The sequence below is a fragment of the Alligator sinensis genome, unplaced genomic scaffold (assembly GCF_000455745.1).
Source record: "Alligator sinensis unplaced genomic scaffold, ASM45574v1 scaffold730_1, whole genome shotgun sequence".
NCBI lineage: Eukaryota > Metazoa > Chordata > Crocodylia > Alligatoridae > Alligator > Alligator sinensis.
The window spans coordinates 1,144,814-1,164,171 of record NW_005842027.1 but is presented as its reverse complement, the minus strand read 5'-3'; the positions used below and the strand labels follow the sequence as shown (position 1 = coordinate 1,164,171).

General features: G+C 42.8%; 1 protein-coding gene across 1 annotated transcript in view; it reads right to left on the bottom strand.

Annotated features, from left to right (window-relative positions):
* The window catches only part of ERBB4 (erb-b2 receptor tyrosine kinase 4), an 819,609-nt gene that overhangs the window by 371,150 nt on the left and 429,101 nt on the right, over positions 1-19,358 (bottom strand). Inside the window, exon 4 of the mRNA XM_025202487.1 lies at positions 19,168-19,302. Within this exon, the coding sequence (XP_025058272.1) occupies positions 19,168-19,302 (135 nt within the window). The remainder of the gene's footprint in view (positions 1-19,167; positions 19,303-19,358) is intronic.

Below are 19,358 nucleotides of genomic sequence, written 5' to 3'. Positions count from 1 at the left end.
GGGGGAGAGGTGGCAAGGGGGCAGACAGGGCGGAAGGGGCTAAGAGGTGGCAGAAGGGTGGACAGTAGCTGCTGCTCCAACTCTGACTCCAACCTAGGTTGGGCCTGGAGTTGAAGCTGCAGCATCCACCTGACTTCCCACTCATACTCAAATCTAAGACAAATCTACCGCACCCTTAAGGGTTATATGGGAGAAAAAGACTTTGTCTTGGATTCAAGTTATGCAGTATATGTAGTTCAGTCTTCATACCTGTTATCTCTAAAACCACACAAAAAGGAGAAATATAAAAAAGAAAAAGGTAGGCAGCTAGAAAATTGAGGTAGAAGAAGTCAGAAGAGCAAGAATTAAAAGTATCCAAGAATTATATCCTCTAAAATATCTTAAGTGAAATAAGGTTGATGCAAGATGTCTTTTTTTGCTGGTATTTGCCCACCCTGGACACAGCAGCAATTTCTAACTTCTGCCCGTTACAAACAGAAGACTGACAATTGTTTGGAGGTCAAAGAGATTTTTAAGAGGACAGTACCCATTAAATAGTATGTTTTGGAGGGGAAACAGGGAAGTGAAAATCAAGAGCCAACCCTATTATACCTGTCTGAAATATAGATATGGGAATTGGTTTCTGTGTAAAACCTGATTTTACAGGAAGGAAATGGAACATAAGTCTTGATAAATATGGGGAACTTAGAGACTGGAGGTATAACTATCAGGGCCTGTGCTCTGGGCTGTGGCAATGGCACTGACAGAGCTCGCAGCTGCCATTCTTATGCTTCCTCCAAGTGCATGCCCAGGACTGGCAGCAGCCTAGAGAATGCAACTGCAAGGTTTCTATTGCAGACAAGCAACAGAAAGAGTCTGCCAAAAAAGCTCACTGAAACATCTGCTATCTACCTCAAAAATGATAAAGTGAAATATTCTCTCTCACACACATGCACACACACAGAAAATCATCAACCAACCAAAAAAACCTCTCTCAGTTTTTTGTGCTAAGAATATGTTTTATTTCCTTCTACATGTGCTAACCAAACAGGTACTGACAGACTGGATGGACATCTTGCCAAGACAATATCAGAATCGTGCACTTTGCTCAAGAGTTTGAAGACTTGCTAAATTCAATGGCTGTGTTGACTTTTGGGTTTGTTTTTTTTTAATAACTTTTTTTCTTTTCCTTTTCTCAAAGCAGCCCTTCAAAGGAATCTAGCTAAACCAGCTGCAGCTTGTTGAGAGAAACCAGTTCTCCCCACCCACTCACTAAAAAAATCTGCCAATTACAACACATTTTAATTATTTTTAATATTCTGAGTGTTTGGGATTTATTTCCTATTTTCAAGACATACTAGTGACTGTGAGGAAGCAAGCCACTTGAAATGAAAAGGGATGCTTTTAAGCTGTAAGTTTCTCCCTTGTGTAAAATACTGTTTAAACTGCCAATCTGCTGATAAACAGGTGGTATACAGTAATACATTATGCACACCAGTTGCCATTAAAAGATAAGCATTTACCAACAGTTGCCACACAGTGGGATGTGAGGTACTACATTATATCCCTCAACTTAGAATAAGTATTAACACATACTTGTGTGTTAAATTATGACAAATTCTGACATTTTAAATTATGACCACTGTGCCATAAGTGGTACCAGCACTGTGCAAAGGTTTCTGAATAAAGACTTTTGTTGGAACAGGTTGGAAATTTTCCAAGGAGATCATTTTTTTCATGCAGATGTTGCAATTTTTGTACCTATTAGGGGTGTGTGAAGCGGGCCCTATTTGATTCAGATTTGGCCCAAATCAGGGGCAGTGATTTGATTCATTGATTTGACCCAGCTGAATCTGAATCTGAAGATTCAATGCTGATTTGGAGAATTAGCAATTCAGACATAGACACAGCTTTAGAAGTTTTTTCTACATACCTTGAGGTAGCAGGGGTGGCTTGTGAACAGTGCGATCCTGGGGCAGATGGAGTGACCCACAGGAGGGCCGGGGGGGGGGCACCCTCCACATGCTCAGTGGCAAACCCGGAAGTGGACCAGAAGTACTTCTAGTCCACTTCCAGGTATGCTGGGGAACACACTGCCCCCCCCCCCCCCCTGCCCCTCTCTGGCTCGGGGACACGCCCCGCCTCCCCGCACCCCCAGCTCGGGAATCAGCGATCAGCCACAAGGGGACCCTGGGTGCTCCCCCCAACCCAGGAGGCACCAGTCACTGAGCCAGTGGGGCATGGGGGGACCCCCACCATGCACTCCCCAGTGGACCCAGAAGTGGACCAGAAGTGCTTCTGGTCCACTTCCAGGTCTGCTGCCGAACGCACTGGGGAGCCCCCCACTCTTCTTTGGGACACTGCATGCACCCCAGCATCACAGCACTCATGAGCCCCTGTTACCTAAAGGTATATAGAAAAAACATTTAAAGCTGTCTCTATGTCTGAATCTCCAGATCTTTCCAAATCCCTTCAAATTGATTTGGAGGATTCCAATTCAATTTGGAGACATTAAAAGGTCTTCTGATTCTATTTGGATTCGAAGATTCAGCCACTAAATTGAGCTGAATCTCCACAGAACTGAATTAGGTACCGAAGGTTCGCACAGGCCTAGTACCTATTCTATCAGATTTTCCTGCTTTCCCGCCTTTAGACCCTTCCACCAGGATGCTTGGCTCCCATAGCTGCCCAGCTTTGCAATAGTTCTCCTACAGGGTTCCTGGCAGATCACGTGAAAAGCTGCTACAAAACTAGGATTTCCCAAGGCTTCCAGGCACTGTGGAAATCCTATGGGAGCCTGGCACCTCTGGAAGCAACATTTTCAGAAGTGACAAGCACTTTTGCATGAAACCACTGGATTCAAATCCCTCTTTACATAAAGTCATTGTTCCCTCCCCTCACTTCTGCCTCCAAAATGAAACATAATGGTCTCTGTCCATGTTTCTTTTGGTTTTACAAGATTCTAGGTGCACTGGCTCCAAAAAATTCTGTATCTAACAGTTAAAAAAGTGTTAGCCTTTTGGGCCCATCTACACATAATGCTACATCATCTTAGCAATGTGCTATGGTAATGTAGCATCCACAGGTGTCTACACATGACCAGGAGCTACTTTACTATAGTGGTGTACTACCTCTGCTATAGCGTGCTGCCTTGGTAAAGTAGTGGGTAAAAATAACCATGTGCTGTGCATATGGCGCAGTATGGGTGGTTACTTTGCCGTGCTTTGGTAGTTGCCAAAAGGAAGTACTAAAGCACAGTCCAGTAACAGCATCACCATAGAGCAACATGTAGACATGTCCTTTTAAGTTGGTTGTCTTTGTTATGCTACCTCTACATGGCTTATATTACTTAACTTGGGTACATTCAGGTCTAAGAAGGACCAAGTTTCATGGTCTGCTAATCAGGCATTTTTTATGGTCATTACAACTGAGGCATTGCAAATAACTTGTCATGTTTGAATGTTTTGGCCTAATGATTTTACTAAATATCTAAACTTAATCCACTACAAACCAAACATACTACATTGAATAGAGGAGAATGTTTCCATCTCTTGAGAGTTCACTGCAGCCCATCACTGTTTGCCACATCAAATGTGTTCACTGTATCTTAATCTTTCATCTACTGAAGATCAGGAGCTCTGTTAACCTGTTTTCCACATTTTATTCCACTGGCCCTGCTCTCTCAATCCCATCTTTGATTTTCCAAATAGCTTGGCAAAATCTTGTGCTTCAAAAAGTTTTTGTTTGTTTCTAAGTTTTTTATGTTCTTGATTAATCCCTTTGAAAAGATCTGAGCTGGTATCCTTTAATTTTAAGGAGTGGGGAATACTATTTTTCAAGAATAGGGGCACAGTGACTGTCTATTCAGTTCTGATTTAATGTGTTTCCCAGCTGGGAAATCCATGAGAAAGTTACTGCTGTAAAAATGCAATTTTGTGAGCATTTGAGGAGTGTTCCACATAGAAAGAACTTTCAGAGGATAGTTTAGTTATTCATAGCCTTTTATTTGAAACAACAGTTTCCGTTATTAGCTTTGCCACAGTGACACCTGTCACAATGAATGTATTCAGTACAGAGACCAACTGTCTGTGGAGTCCCTGGCCCAAAACATGCATTTAAAATGTTAATTGAACTTTAAGTAATGCACTTCAATGAAAGGTTATAATTTAACGAACTCTACAATTACCTGTCGCCAGCATCTATGTTTATGTAATGTTATTTTCCCTGTAGGTAGTTTCCAATTTAGATGTACACTAGAAAGGACATACTAGGTAGTCTTAGGGTCATGCCACATTACACTTAGCATGTGTTATAGGAACTTAAAGTGCAAGTGACTGCACGTTCAAGCAGTAAAACATGTACTGAGTGCACTTGTATCAGAGCAAAGTTACAACTCCTTGGACAAGGAGTATCTCTAGATCATATTAAGTAATACCTGTTCAGCTATTGTCGGACTGCTCCACAGAGATAATATGAGCAACTTTCAATCCTCACCAGGCATGACATCAGCCAGGACCCCTCTGCAGTCCCAAGTCTTCAGGTGGGACAAAGAAGGCCACACACATCAAGAAGATCCTGGAGCTTTCACTTGTTATGTTCCTCCAGAATCAAGTTGAAAGGCAGGTGCTCACGCAGCCCTAGATAGTCATGGGGCTGGAACTGACAATCAGCTGACTGCACCAGAACCAGTTCAAGACTCCACATTAGTCATTTAGTAAAGTTAGAGATTGTAATAAACAGTACTGTACAACTGCTCAGAACATGATCATACTTTAATACTGAACTGATTTAACGCGTACTAAGTATCCTGTAAAACAGGACCCTCAGAGTTGGCTGTAAGTATGACTAAGTCACTTGTACTTTTCTCTTTGCTAACATCCCATGCATATATTGCCACTGAATTTCATGTTTGGTTTATTTCAGAGTAAATCCTACTCAGAATCTTGCAGGGGAGTAGCTCTGAAGAAATGTGGGAATCCTGTATATACCTGAGTAACAGTGTGTGGAATAAATTTATCCTTAAATACCTCCTTTGATAACAGTAGTTGTTTATGATTGGTGTAGGCTATCATGTTAACATAGACATTTTGCAAGGAACAAGTCAATTAATGTTTTCCTGATGCATCATTTTAGACAGATATAAATTTCTGTCACGTAAAGATGAGGGCTTTCCCATGGGCAAACCACATCCTCACTTAAATCTAATGGAAAGGTGTTATGGATGGAGAGTGGTAGTTTTCTCCATCTTCATGTACCTGTTGGGGAAGGTACATGAAGGCTGGAATTCTGGAAGATTAGCAGAATTAAATGCAAACTTCAAAACTTGGGTGGTCACCTGTTCCGGATATACAAACGCCTTTTTAAAAACAAAAGCAAATCCCAAGTATATGTCTCTATATGCTGTTACTTTTTATGAATTCACGTTACAAAGAATAAGGGAAAGCTTGGATTGCAAAGAGCTGAGCAACACCATTCTCAACAACAGGTTCCCTCAGGCTCATTGTAAAATGGAACATATTGGGCACATTTACACGTGCACCTCACTGCGCAGTTGGTACTAAAAGCAAGTACTAAACACCTAAATGCTAAAGCAAGTACTAAATGACTACTCAGTACCCACTGTTACTGTGCAGTCCTGGTAGTGCACGGGTCATTTCTGACCCTACTGCACAGTAGCACTGAACTATTGCATAGTAGTGGCAGCATCATGGCTCATGCCTGCCAATACTACATTGCCATAGCGATGAGTTACATCACCATAGCACATTGCTATGGTGACATAGCATCTTGTGTAGATGCACCTAGTATTTACTAATCTTTGTAGAAACTTCTGAGTAGAAACTTGGGTGTAAAAATGATTCTTTCTTAATATTGCACTTAGTCCTAATAAAATCAGTTATTGTGCTTTATAAAGAATTACAAGGCCACTACTGAGCATCAAATTAATGACTTGGCTAGCTTTCAGATCTCATTGTATAGCACAAAAGTGCTGTATACCAGCTACCTGCATGTACATACTCTTCATCAAGACCAAACAAATTGTAGTTAATTCCCAGTAAAAAGACTGATGCTTAACACATACCTGTGCAAAGTACTGTGCAAACATTAAATTAAATCCCTAGGAAATGCTTTATAAAATGCTTTGTACATGTGTTTGAATAGAAATATAGGCCCCTAGTAAATGTTACATTTGTCATGTGTTATATGTGAGTATTGCACAAGCGATACTCACATATAACATGTAGCCAGACACTGGCATGTTAAAATTATTGTGGGATACTTCCACACCACAAAGAAGTTATTATTTCAATGAGCTACTTCCTTGTGGCTTATCCACCATTTTTATCCAGGGATAAACTGTTTAATGTTTATTGTAAATGGTGTTACAATCCATCACATGATAGTTCGCATGTAACATATGGCAAATAGAATGTCTACCAGTGTATTATGAACATAGATAACATTTTGGGTGACTGATTGAAAGAATTAAATGGATATTAGCCAGTAGGCCTGTGCAAAGTGGCCAGTATTCGCTTTAAATATGGATTTGACCGATTTGGGGGACAGTGATTCGATTTGGTGATTCAAATCACTGTCCCAAATCGATTCAGCCAAATCTGATTCAGAGATTTGGATGCTGCTGAATCTATGAATCATACAGGCCCATCCCCCACCTGCTCTCCCAACCCCAGCAATGGCTGCCCCTCCCACTCCAGCTCCCGGCACTTTGGGAAAAAAAAAGCCCTGGCTCACTGGGTGCTGCCAGATGCGGGGCAATCCCTGCTGCCCCCCACTGCCCCATGCCATGTGGGGAACTCTGCATGAGCCCCCAACCTCCCCACTCCCCCAGCCCCCCCGCCATGACTGCCCCCCCACTCCAACTCCAGCCCTTTAATAATTGCCCCCCTCCAAACCCTGGACTCATTGTTTCTTGCTCAGTGGGGGGCCATCCCCACTGTCCCCCATTGCCCCATACCACATGGGGGGGGGCTCTTCCATGAGCCCCCCAAAGCCCCAAGGCCACAGCAGGAGCTGATGAGCACAGGGTTTTTTTTTTCTTAAAGGGCCAGAGCTGGGGCCGGCGGGGCAGCCGTGGGAGGGATGAGAGAGTGGGGGCCTCAAGACAGATCCCTGCATGCAGCATGGGGCAGTGGGAAGCAGCAGGGATCACCCCCCACCTGGCAGCACCCAGTGAGTTTTGGCTTTTTTTTAAAGCACCGGGAACTGGCGTGGGCTGGGTAGCCATTGTCAGGGCTCGGAGAGTGGGCGGGGGTTGGGGGGGGACTGAGGGAACAGGCATGAGATGGGGCCTGGTGGGGATCACCCCATGATCCCCTCTCCACTCTTCCAGCCCTGCCCCCCGGCCCCTACTTACCAGCTCCAAGTCCAGCTCTAGCTCCCTGCTACAGCAGGCAGGGACTGCCCGAATCATCAAAGCTTTCCGAATCTTTTCCAAAGATTTGGAGAGCTTCAAATCAATTTGGACATTTTAATTGGTCCCCTGATTCAATTCAGATTTGGAGATTCGGCCGCCAAATTGGGCCCAATCTCCTCCGAATTGAATCACCACGCGAAGCTTTGCATAGCTTCATTAACCAGTCATTTTAGTCTTGAAACTAAGAAGATATACAAACAAGATATCACACATCCTAATTTTGATAATATAAAGGAATGATATTATACAAATGAAAGTCTGTTTTTAGAACAGTAACATTTTCTGATATCAGAATTTGCAGCTCAAATTTTCTGCAACAGTATGAAAACCTCAAACAAATCTTAAGATAAATTACTATGAAATTAACTGGTATATTTTTATTTTATAAACTAAGTAGAAAATTTAAACAATAAAAATATGAGATTTAAAAAAAAATTAATCTTTAATAGTAAAATACATACAAAACTTCTTGTGATATTTCTGAAGAATCATTATGGACCCAGCACTTTTTAATACATATTAATGCTCTGGAAGTAAATATAAAATCCCTAATGCTAAAATATGTGGATGAAAAAGATTGAAGGAGAGTGGTAAAAAATGATGAAAAACTGGGTGGTCTTACAATAATATCTGCATCATGTAGTCAGCTAGGCTTATTCAAACAAAACACATTTTAATAAGGCCAAATGCAAGGAGGCAGATTAGGAACAAAATTTGCAGGTTAAACCAACAAAACTAGATTGTATCCTCAATCTTGTTAAAGGACTTAGGGGTCACAGAGCATAAGCAACTGAGCATAAGCTTCTAGCATCATTCTGTGGGAAAAAAAGCAAATGGAGCAAAAAAGAATACAATATTGAGTAGAGGTAAAAAGGTGACCTTACCTCTGTAGATGGCATGTGTGAAACCAGTACTATGTTCTGTTTTGATTGCCTTATATTAAAAAAGATGATTTTGAACAATTGGCAAGAGTACATAGAAGAGACCTAAAAATTATTCTGATGATAATATCTTTATTGTAAGAGATTTAAGGAATTCTCTATCTGTTTAGTTTGTCAAAAAGATCAAGAGAGGACTTGATTACAATAATAACTGCCTTCAAAAGGGGAAAATTAAAAAACTTTTTAGTATGCAGTAATTTAGTGAAAAATACCATAACAAAACCCATGATTGGCTGTAAATGTGGATACTCTAATTAGAGAGAAAACACACATTTTTCACACTGAAGATGATTAGCCAGTCGAACAAGCCACCATGTAATCACATAGATTTCTCCATCTCTTGCAGTTTTCAGATCAACAAATACAAGTTACTGGGCCCAGTAACAGACTAACTTGATGGCATTCTGTGGCCCATGTTACACATAAGATAATCTAATGGTCCCTCCTGGCCTTAAAATCTATGCATCAATGAATAACTTCCAGTTATGTCTATACCCCATCTCCAGTGCTCCCTAACAACATCACTCCTGAGCAGGTCTACCCACCTACTCTAACTAATGTGCCAAACCTAGAAAAGAGGCAGTAGAGCCATTCCTGGGGTTCTCTCTTCTGCTGCTTTCAAAATCAAACTTCAACACACTGGAGAGAAGTGTTGGGGAACACCACTGGAGGGGTTTCATTGCAGGGTTTGGCACATGAAACAGTAGCATGGGTGGTGGGTGTCATGATTTAGAGCAACCCCGCCAGCAGTACTGCATCACAGTTTAGATATAACCATAAGATAATATTAAAAGAGGGGATGAATTTTTATCCTAGCTTTCCCCTTTCAATTCTGCATAGATTTACAAAATCACAAAAAGCTAAAGATTTTGTTTTCCAGTCTATAATATAATGCATGCTGTGCAACAAAACAACAGTGGTCATGGGGGAGCTCAGAAGCTTTGTGTATCAGGTGCTACCATACATAAAGCAGTTGCAGAATAGTATACAGTTATGTATAATAAATCATTTCAGATATAGTTACTGTCCATGTACTGGGGGAAAAAAAACCCTGCCAACATTCAGATTTTGCATAATTAATATGGGCCATGATCCAGAACAATGCAATTTGCTTACTGACTTTGGATCAGGCTCATGACATACTGTTTAAGTCACCACTTAAGAATGTTTTTAAGTGTCACTTACTTCATTTGAAACTGAGCACATACTGAAAGGCTGCCCTGAATAAGGATGTTTTCTTAACTTATTTGGTATTAAAAACAAAAGTAATAATTGAAAACAATTTGAAATTAAAATTTTGGTATTTTAAAATGCATCAGTTTGAATTTTACTATTAGCAATGTACAGTGATATCAGCCTAATAATTGAACCCTTTTGGACTTTGCTATGAATCTAGATTTTAAAACAAGCAAACAAAAAACCCCTTAATCTCAGAACAAAGTTCAGTAAAAACCTCTAAATTTTACTCAGTTTCATCTGAAATCCTACAAAATTGCTCCCTTTGTATGATTTGCATGTAATTAGGAATTCCTATACTGTTCTTGCTGATAACAGAAGTTTTTTATGTACTTAAAAACTCAAATCAAAGTGGCCTGACCTTTAGACAGTCTGAAGCTCAGTAAGAATAATGGGCATTGAATATCTTAAAAAAAAAAATTAGGTCATATCTAGGGAACAACTGCCTGATTGTATCATCACTGGGGACTGAACCTGAGGCTTCTAGCTCCAAAAGGCCACACCCATCCTTGAATTAAAGGAGCCACTCCATTATCTGGATAGACCAGTGTGCTCATATGTGATATAGCCACTAGAGGAAGACAAAAGTAAATGTTAGTAGATTTTATACCAGGATTTCAAGGTGAGATTTGCATAAATGCATAAATGAATTGAAGAATACTTCTTGACTCTCAGGAGGTCCTAAGTCAGTTAAAAATCCCATCTATAGGTGCAGTATTTTAGCAACTCAAGTTTGAACATGCTGATTTATGGTTAGTCAAAAACAGAAAACCCCATTTTAAATAATAATCTTTTTTTTTAAGAAGCTTTCAGCTAAAATACATGCTAAAAGAAAAGCACTGAATGTGGTAAATACTATTATTGTAGTGCAAAAGTCAAAACATAGGACAAAGAAAAATATATCTTTGTTGTAGACCCAGAGCAGAAAGGTGAGCCAGCTACTGTTACAATATTTATTACATTTTAGTGAAACATAGGGAGCTGCATGCTACCAGCTACTAGCTGTATTAAGAACAGCATTGCCATTCAAAGAGCATCAAGTACAAGGTTTTCTGCATTCTTGTTAAGAACATGATGTAGAGTATAAAATGTATGTAAGAAAGAGAGAAAAAAACACCACTTACTATTCATAGATTTGTGGTATTACTATTAGACTGGTTAAGCTGCTTTGGCCTCTTTAGCTGGCTTCTTAACACTAACAACTATGAAAAACATTTCAGAGAAGGGAATCAAGAAAGGGCACTGGTAATTTCTAGAGTCCATTGGCCAAATTCAGCTCTGCTTATAGCAGTATAAGTTAAGAGTAGCTACGTGAAGGGAAACAAACACTGAAGCTGGGGAAGTGGTATCAGTTCAAAAGCACTTCAGTGTCTCTCTGTCCTCTCTACTTCATATTACTCTTCTTCTTGCCTTAATAGGAGAGATTTCCAAGCAAAGATATGCTTTGAAGGGGCACCATTGTGCTTCAGGGCTTGTTAGCTGCTCTGCACAACTGAGGACATGATAAGCATTGGGGGCTTTAAAAAAAAAAGGAAGTTAGCCAAAATGAAGCATGTGGAATATGAGCTATGACTTTGTTTTGCATCTATACCTATGGATATTGAAAGAGGCCAAGATATAAATGTAAAGACTTGGTTGGCTACATGGAGTGGCCAATCCTTTCAGAAGCTGAACCCTTGATCTTCCTAGGTAGTGATCAGGGTTGCCAACTATCTGTAAATTTATGGATTTGTTCCGAGAGGGAGTGTTCGCTCAGGGCTTTGTGGACCCCTCGCCTCCTAGCCATGTGCTGCTGATGATGCTGTTGAGTCCCACTGGTTATTCGAAATACTGCTAGGTCACAGGTAGGCTTCTTTGGGGTCTGAGCTGGGACAGGATCAACAGAGGTGATGGGGGCAGGGCTGGAGGAGTGGGCTAGGTAGCTCAGTATGTGCAGGGTTCAGTCAGGGGCGTATGAATGTACGTGTTAGTAGGGAACCCCAGGGTTGGGGGCAGCACAGTGTAAAACCACTGCTGCAGTCAAGCAGGGTTGCCAACTCAAGAATTTATCTTTTAATGCACACTTTTTACTGACAAATAAACTTGTTTACTTGAATACTATGGTTGATGCTAAATCCCTAAATTGAACCCAGCCTTTCTAACTAGGGTCTGGCAGCAGGGCAGGGCCTGGAAGAAGACTTACATTTACATTATGTAAAACATATATCAGTAAAAGCATGTGTCAGTAAAAAAAAAAGTTTGGTTTTTAGTAAAAAGTCTGCAGATTGCCAGAAAAAAAATTGTTCTTGCGTTGGCAACCCCGGTGGTGATGAACAGTAGGGCTATGCGGAATGGCTATGTTTCATTTCAGTTTCAGATTTGGCATTTTGGAGAGACAGTAATTTATTTTGGTGCTTCATATCACTGTCCTATTTTGATTTGGCCGAGTCTGTTTTGGAGTTTCAACGATGTTTTGGTCATAGGCTATAATGAGGAATCACTAAAATGCTTTGTCATTTCTTGCCTGATTCAGATGAAAATTACAGGGATGGTAGCCCCTTGTGAGGGCATGAAGCCTGCCAAGATTCAAGGAGATGGGTGCAGAGGCTTTTTGTGAAACTGCACCTCTAACTGTTCAAAGCAAAACTCTTTTTGCATGCTGTCATCCCGCATGCAGATCTGGGGGCCCACACCCCCTGGGAAGAGTCCAGCACAGTCTTGCAGCCCTTCTGGGGGCCCTGGGAACCTGGATCTGCATATGGGATGACAGTAGGCTGCCACTGCCAGCTGGGGCCAGTGACAGCACTGGGCTCTTCCCAACGCTCAGCGTAGGCTGTGCCAGGCAGACTCGGGCGCTGGTGTTGGCCCCAGCTGGCAGAGGCAGCATGCTGTCATCCACATGCTCTGCAGCCAGTGAGTGTAGAGCTTTAAAAAAAAAAGCAAAAAAAGCCCTGCACTCACCAGATGCAGCACTGGTGACTGGGGCTCCTCGGGGCTCATGGCAGAGCTCCCCCACACAGCGCAGGGGAGTGCAGGGCAGAGGGGATCACCCCCGCACCTGGCACTTGCATGGCAGCTGCCCCATGGTGCAGGTGTAGCATGGCTCAGGAGGGCTCTGCACACTGTCTGCGAGTTGGGCCAGCTCCACCTGTTAGCCAGAGCTCCTGGTTCAATTCCCCAGCTCTCTGATCATTTCCCCCAGCTCTGTGATCAGGGACCCCAGCAGGCCCCCAGGTCCATGCATAGGGTTTCAGCAGGCTGCTGCGGCTGGCTGGGGAAATAGCCCAGAGCCACCACCATCCTCAGCTGGCAGTGGCAGCCTGCTGTCATCCTGTGCACATATCTGGGGGCCCATGCACCCAGGGAAGAGCTGGGGGAAGTGATCAAAAAGCTGGGGGAAAGGTTGGGGAGCTGGGGAATCAAACCAGGAACTGGGGGAATGTTCAGGGACCTGAATATTTCCCCAGCTCCAGGTGTGATTCCCCAACTCTTTGATCACTTCCCCCAGCTATATGATCATTTCCCCAGCATTTCATGGGGGGGGGCACGGGCCCTTGCCAGTCTGCATGCGGTGTTTCAGAAGGCTGCTGCTGCAGGCTGGGGCCAGCAGCAGCTGTTTGGCACAGCCTATGCTAAGCACCAGGAAGACTGCGGGGCTGCCACTGGCTCCAGCCTGCAGCAGCAGCCTGCTGAAACCCTGTACACAGATCCAGGGGCCCACAATCCCCAGGAAGAGCTGGGGAAATGATCAGAGAGCTGGGGGAAACAATCAGAAAGCTGGGGAATCAAACCAGGAGCTAGATGTCAATATCAGAGCAGTCCTTCCTGCCCTCTTCCCTCTCTCTCTTCTTAGTTTTTGTTTCCCTGCAAAAACTCAGGGAGCTCAGGGGCTCAGAAGCTTCAAAATTATCCAGTACATAACTGAAATGTTTCAGAGCCTTCCATTTCAATTTGGATTTGGTGTTTCAGGTGCTGAAATGGCCCCAAATACCTCCAAAATGAAATGGCTGCCAAAATTTCGCACAGCCCTAATGAACAGTGAGGAGATTTCATGTCCAATACTGATTGTGGCTTGCTTGGTCTGTCAAGGGCCTCACTTAAGGGAATTCATCCAATGTACACAGAATGCTAGCAATCCTTATATCCGGAAGCCTTCTCAAAACAAATATTTAACTTTAGCAGCCTTGTCTGTTCTTACCCAATCTTTACCTGGCATGACCTACTCTGAGGAAGAGAATTGGGGAAGGTAATATTGAAGCAAATCTCATCAAATTCTGTAAGTACAAGCTATCTTCAATGTCAGACAATACTATAAAGACCAGGGCTGTCCAATAGGGCTGTGCAAAATTTTGATAGGTGTTTCATTTGAAAGCTGTTTTGATGTGTTTTGAGCTTCAAACAGTGAAATCAAAATGAAACCAAAGGCTTTGAAACAGCTTCGAAACAAAACAAGAGCACTCAAAATGTTTCAAACATTTTGAAACATTTTGAGTTTCAAAGCTGGGCTTGCTTCCAGCTAAACAGAAACTAAGGTGGGTGGGGGGAAGGACAACTCTGGTATTGACATCTAGTTCCTAGTTTGATTCCCCAGCTCTCGGTTTGATTCCCTTAGCTCTCTGATCATTTCCCCAGCTCTTCTCAGGGGGCTCAGGCATGTGATCTGCATGTGAGGCTTCAGCAGGCTGCTGCTGCAGGCTGGGGTCAATGGCAGCTGCTCAGCACATCCCCCACTGAGAGCTGGGAAGACTGCAGTGTTGCTGCTGGCCCCAGCCTGCAGCACTGGGCACTGGGGAATCAAGGCAGGGGCTGGGGAATCAAATCAGGAGCTGAGGGAATGTTCTCAGGTCCCTGAACATTCCCCCAGTTCCCAGTTTGATTCCCCAGCTCTCCAATCTTTCCATCAGCTCTCTGATTGCTTCCCCATCTGTTCCCAGGGGGTACAGGCCCCTGGATAATGTGGGATAACAGGAGGCTGACACTGCCAGCTGGGGATGGTGGCAGATCTGGGATATTTCCCCAGCTGGCAGTAGCAGTCTGCTGAAACCCCTCATGCAGATTCAGGGGTCACGCTCCCTGGGAACAGCTAGAGAATGATCAGAGAGCTGGACAATGAACCAGGAGTTCTGGCTGACATGTGGATCCATCCCAGGTCCAGGAGAGCATGCGGCACCCTGCTGAGCCATGCTGCACCCATGCCATGGGGCGACTGTCGCACGATTGCCAAGTTAGGGGGGTGATCTCCACTGCCCCCTGCTGCCCCATGCTGCATGGGGGAGGGCTCTGCCACAAGCCCTCAGAGGCCCCAGTCACCACTGCCAGAGCCGGTGAGTGTGGGGCTTTTTTTTTTTTAAATCTCTGCACACCGGTTGCAGAGCATGCAGATGATAGCATACTGCTGCTGCCAGCTGGGGCCAGCACCAGCACCTGAGTCTGCTCAGCACAGCCCATGCTGCACGCCATGGAGAACCCAGTACTGGCTTGTACCCCAGCTGGTAGCAGCAGCCTGCTGTCATCTCATGCTCAGATCCAAGTGCCTGCACCACCCAGGAGGACTGTGGGGCTGTGCCACACTCCTCCCAGGGGAAGCAGACCTCCAGATCTATGCGCATGGTGCCAGCAAGTGATAGGAGTTTTGCTTTGAACAGTTTGAGGTGCAATTTCACAGAAACCCATATATCTATCTCCTTGAAGCACGGTGGGAGACATGCCCCCAGAAGAAGCTACCATCCCTGCAATTTTTATCTGAATCAGGCAAAAAATGACAGATTTATAGGCATTTTCATGATTTCCCATTATAGCCTATGGGCAAAATGTCGAAATGCGTCAAAACAGTGTCGAAACAGCAAAACAGTTTTGATGAAATGAAAAAACAAACAAACAGTGCTTCAAAACAGAGAAATGAAACACTGACCCTTCAAAATGCTAAAACAGAAGTTGAAATGAAATGCTGCTGTTTCTCACAGCCCTACTGTCCAACTTCTAAACCCCCAGGAGCCACATGCCCTGGAGGCTGCACACTGTATTGGTCACACCAGGTACTCCATGTGGACACTGCCCCCACCTCACCTATACACCGTGTAGTCCCTCTCAACCCCCACTCTAATGTGCACGTACTACCACCCCCTTCCCCCAGTATGGCTCTGGACTCATCCTCAGCTTTCCATACTACCCCACGTCCTGGGGAAAAAGTAGGAGACAGCAGCTGAAGGACAGAGGAGGAAAACTAGAAACTCCAGGTACTATTGCAGCTGGAGCAGTGAGGGGAGTGGCAGCTGAGTGAGAGCCTTGGAGCCAAATATTAACAGCTCATGGGCCACCAGTTAGGCAGAGGTAATATAGATAATACTACTACTGTCTTCAGCAATGGTCCATTTTGTGGGAGAAGCTATCATACCTACATGGACTTATATCTACCATCATCATTGACCACAACTGTGAAAATCTTTTAAGAATAGATGAGGTGTCTCTTATCTTCTGTGGGTATAATGTAATATGTAAGAAAGAATCAAAGCCTTTCTAACATATTCCATGTCCATTCACTTGTGATAAGCAAGATCCAGGAGGTCTAGCTGGAGTCTTTGTTATCCAGTACATCCTGGAGAGTGACATTTGGACCGACTGTGAAGAACACATGCCAGTTTCACAGGCCTCTGTATAAACCTCCCTTTTGAAAGTTGTAATTTAGCATTAAAATCATTTTACCAATGCCTTTCAGCATCAGCACAAATAACTTGTCTGAAGTCTTTTTTTCAGCTACCAGTAATATATTCGCTTTTTCCTTACTTTTGACAGGTGGTAATAAGGTTCTCCTATTTCTCTAAGTCTCTTTCATTTGAAGACTATTTTTATATACTATTATTTAACTGCAGATATTTTAAAATGGAGATGCCTGTATGTTGAGTCTGAATAGTACTTAAACAATTATCTTCCAAAATTCAATATCTTTTATAATACCATTTTAGCCTCTTTTTATGGGATTTAGGTTCCTACTTATGTCAGCTATGCTATCGACATGGTCTGGACTTCCTAGTTATATCAAATATTTATATAAACCCTGGATTTTATTTGGGACTATATTTGTTGTATAGATAATTGTGTGTTTGCAAAATTCCATTGGCTAAAAAGACAGAAAACTGCATTAAAATGTTGTTCTGAATGGACATATTAATAGAATTGTAATATATTAGAACTAATACATATCATCAGCAAATAACCATTATTTAGGATATATTTGTAATTAAAGTACTTTGGTCCCACCATCACATGTTGGTCCTTTCCCATGTAAAAATATCAAAAGATGAGGAAAGAGAAATGAAAAAAAACATAGCCATACGGTCTTTGCCTTAATAAGGGCAATAACAAAAACACAATCCTTATAACACAATAAAACATATACTTACAACATAACGCCACAATAAACACACAATCGTATATCCTAATATGTATGATAATAATTGCTGAATTAATTTAGGGTAGGATTTCCAAAAACTCTTGAGACACTGGCCTAACTTTGCATCTACTTAAGTCAAGAACAACACTTTCATACACTAGTGACAGTACAAGTGTTAATCACTTATGAAAATGCTAATTGCATTGATGCTGTTTTTGCATTTGTCAGGGGAGAGGGAGGGGAGGCATATAAAGAGTGAAAGACAACCACAACAACAAAAGATCTACAACACTGTGTGGATCAGCTGCAAAAATTACCTCTAACTGGGGGGAACAGCAGGAAAACTTACCATAGTTAAACCTGGATCTCGTTTAACTATTTCATTTTCTACCCTATCTTGTGGAAGTTACCACATATTTCATTTAGGTGTACATTGTTGTGGTTTAGTTTCCCTTTGTTGTAAATCAAGACAAAACATGTAGACTAGATCAGCTAATGCATGCTCATGAGTATGTAGATTGTCCCTCCTCTTTATAAAGTGGATTAATTTTTCAAACCCACCATTGAAATGTCTATCAGTCAGGGTCCCTCCAGATGTGCAGGTAAAAGCATGATGGGATCCAATGGGCAATCCACACAATTGCACTTCCTGCCATGCCACACATGCATGGCAGGAGGTATGGTTGTGGGATCATTAATTAGATCCTTTTATGCCTCTCAGCCAATGAAGTGGAAGCTTGGGATCAGGGTGCCTGGGGTTAGTTAGATAAAGTTAGGCAATTATTGCAGAGACTAACTGATGTCACAGGCTAGGGACAGGCATTATACATTTCATAGATTTCATAGACATCAGGGCTGGAAGGGACCTTGGAAGATCATCGAGTCCAGCCCCCCGCCCAAAGGGCAGGAAGTCAGCTGGGGTCATAGGATCCCAGCAAGATAAGCATCCAGTTTCATCTTGAAGGTGTTCAATGAAGGCGCTTGAACCACCTCCGGTAAGCTTAAACCAGTTTAAGTAATCAGGAACTGGTTTAAAGCTGTGACAGAAAAGACATTCAGTGCACATAAACCAGCTTGAAAATGGCTGAAAAATTTGAGAGAAACTTGGCTGAATGTAGTATCAGACTTAAATGATTTGGGTCAAACCAGTTTATATAATGTGTGTCCCAGACCCCTTCTTAGTTTAATTTAAACCAGACTTTCCCAGCATCCCAGATGCTTTGCAGCCCTGGACTGGGCTGGGCTGGGCTCCCCAGAGCAGGGCTGGCCCCTTCCCTCTGGCTGGCCCCCTAGCTGGAGCTCCAGCAGAAACTGCCTGTCTCCCCCCTGCCTCTCCCTCCCACTCTGCTCAAGCAGGGACTCCCTGCTTCCCTCTCCCACAGCATAGACCATACCCAGCACGTGATACGCCAGCGAATGCTGAGAGGTGTCTGTGTAAGGCAGACAGGACAAAGGCAGACAGGACAGTGTCCACTTAGGGCTTTTTGGAACTAATCAACAGGTAGCTGGTAATGTCCCTCCATTCCTTGCTTGAAAAAAGTTGTTTAAGAAGAACTTGAATTAATGAGAGAGGCTTTTGTTTTCTCGGTGGGGTGCTAGATGCTATGTTATCAACTCCCTGCTTGCTCCCTCCCTGCTCCACAATCAGAGTATCCTGCCAGGGCCTCCCACCAGCTCAGTACTATGGGAGGGAAGGGAGTGCTGCTCTAGTGCCCCTTGGCTTCTAGCCTGACCCTCCTGCAGGTATGTGCCTGAATTTCTTCAGTCCAGAGGGAATGTCTGTATGGTTGAAAACTGGTTCAGCCTAGCCAGGTTAAATTAACCTGCAAAGAATGAATCAATTCAGGCTCAGGCTTTTTGAATATCTGTCCCAAGCCACAAAGGACTGACTTAAGGCAGCAAATAAGCCACATGAAGAAATGAAATCCTAACAGTAAAGTTTCTGTTTTCATGACTATGTCATTTGAAAGAAATAGAAGCAAGGAAAAATATGATGAGCAAAAAAATTAGCCTCTAGATAGTTTTTGTTTTCTTTATTTGTTTCTTTTTCTTTTTTTCTTTAGGTTAATGGATTTTTAAAGACTTCACCGTAAGGATGGGGAACTTGCAATTAGTCTTCTACAACAGAGTCCACAGAATTTTGGGGACTGTATTCATATAATTGCACAATGTACTAACAGCAAAGTAGAAATAACATAAGTACTTACATTCTGAGCTGCCATTTGTTGGAACCAAAGTGAAGTTGGAGGCCCAAGGGTTACGCACAATGTCTTGCCAATGAATAGTGTCTGCATAGCAAAGAAATTTGTTCTGGCCAACGTATACTCCTCCATTCAGTATTTCTGTGTGAAAGAAAAAAAAACACACCTCCTAAACCTTTTGACACAGAGCTTATTAA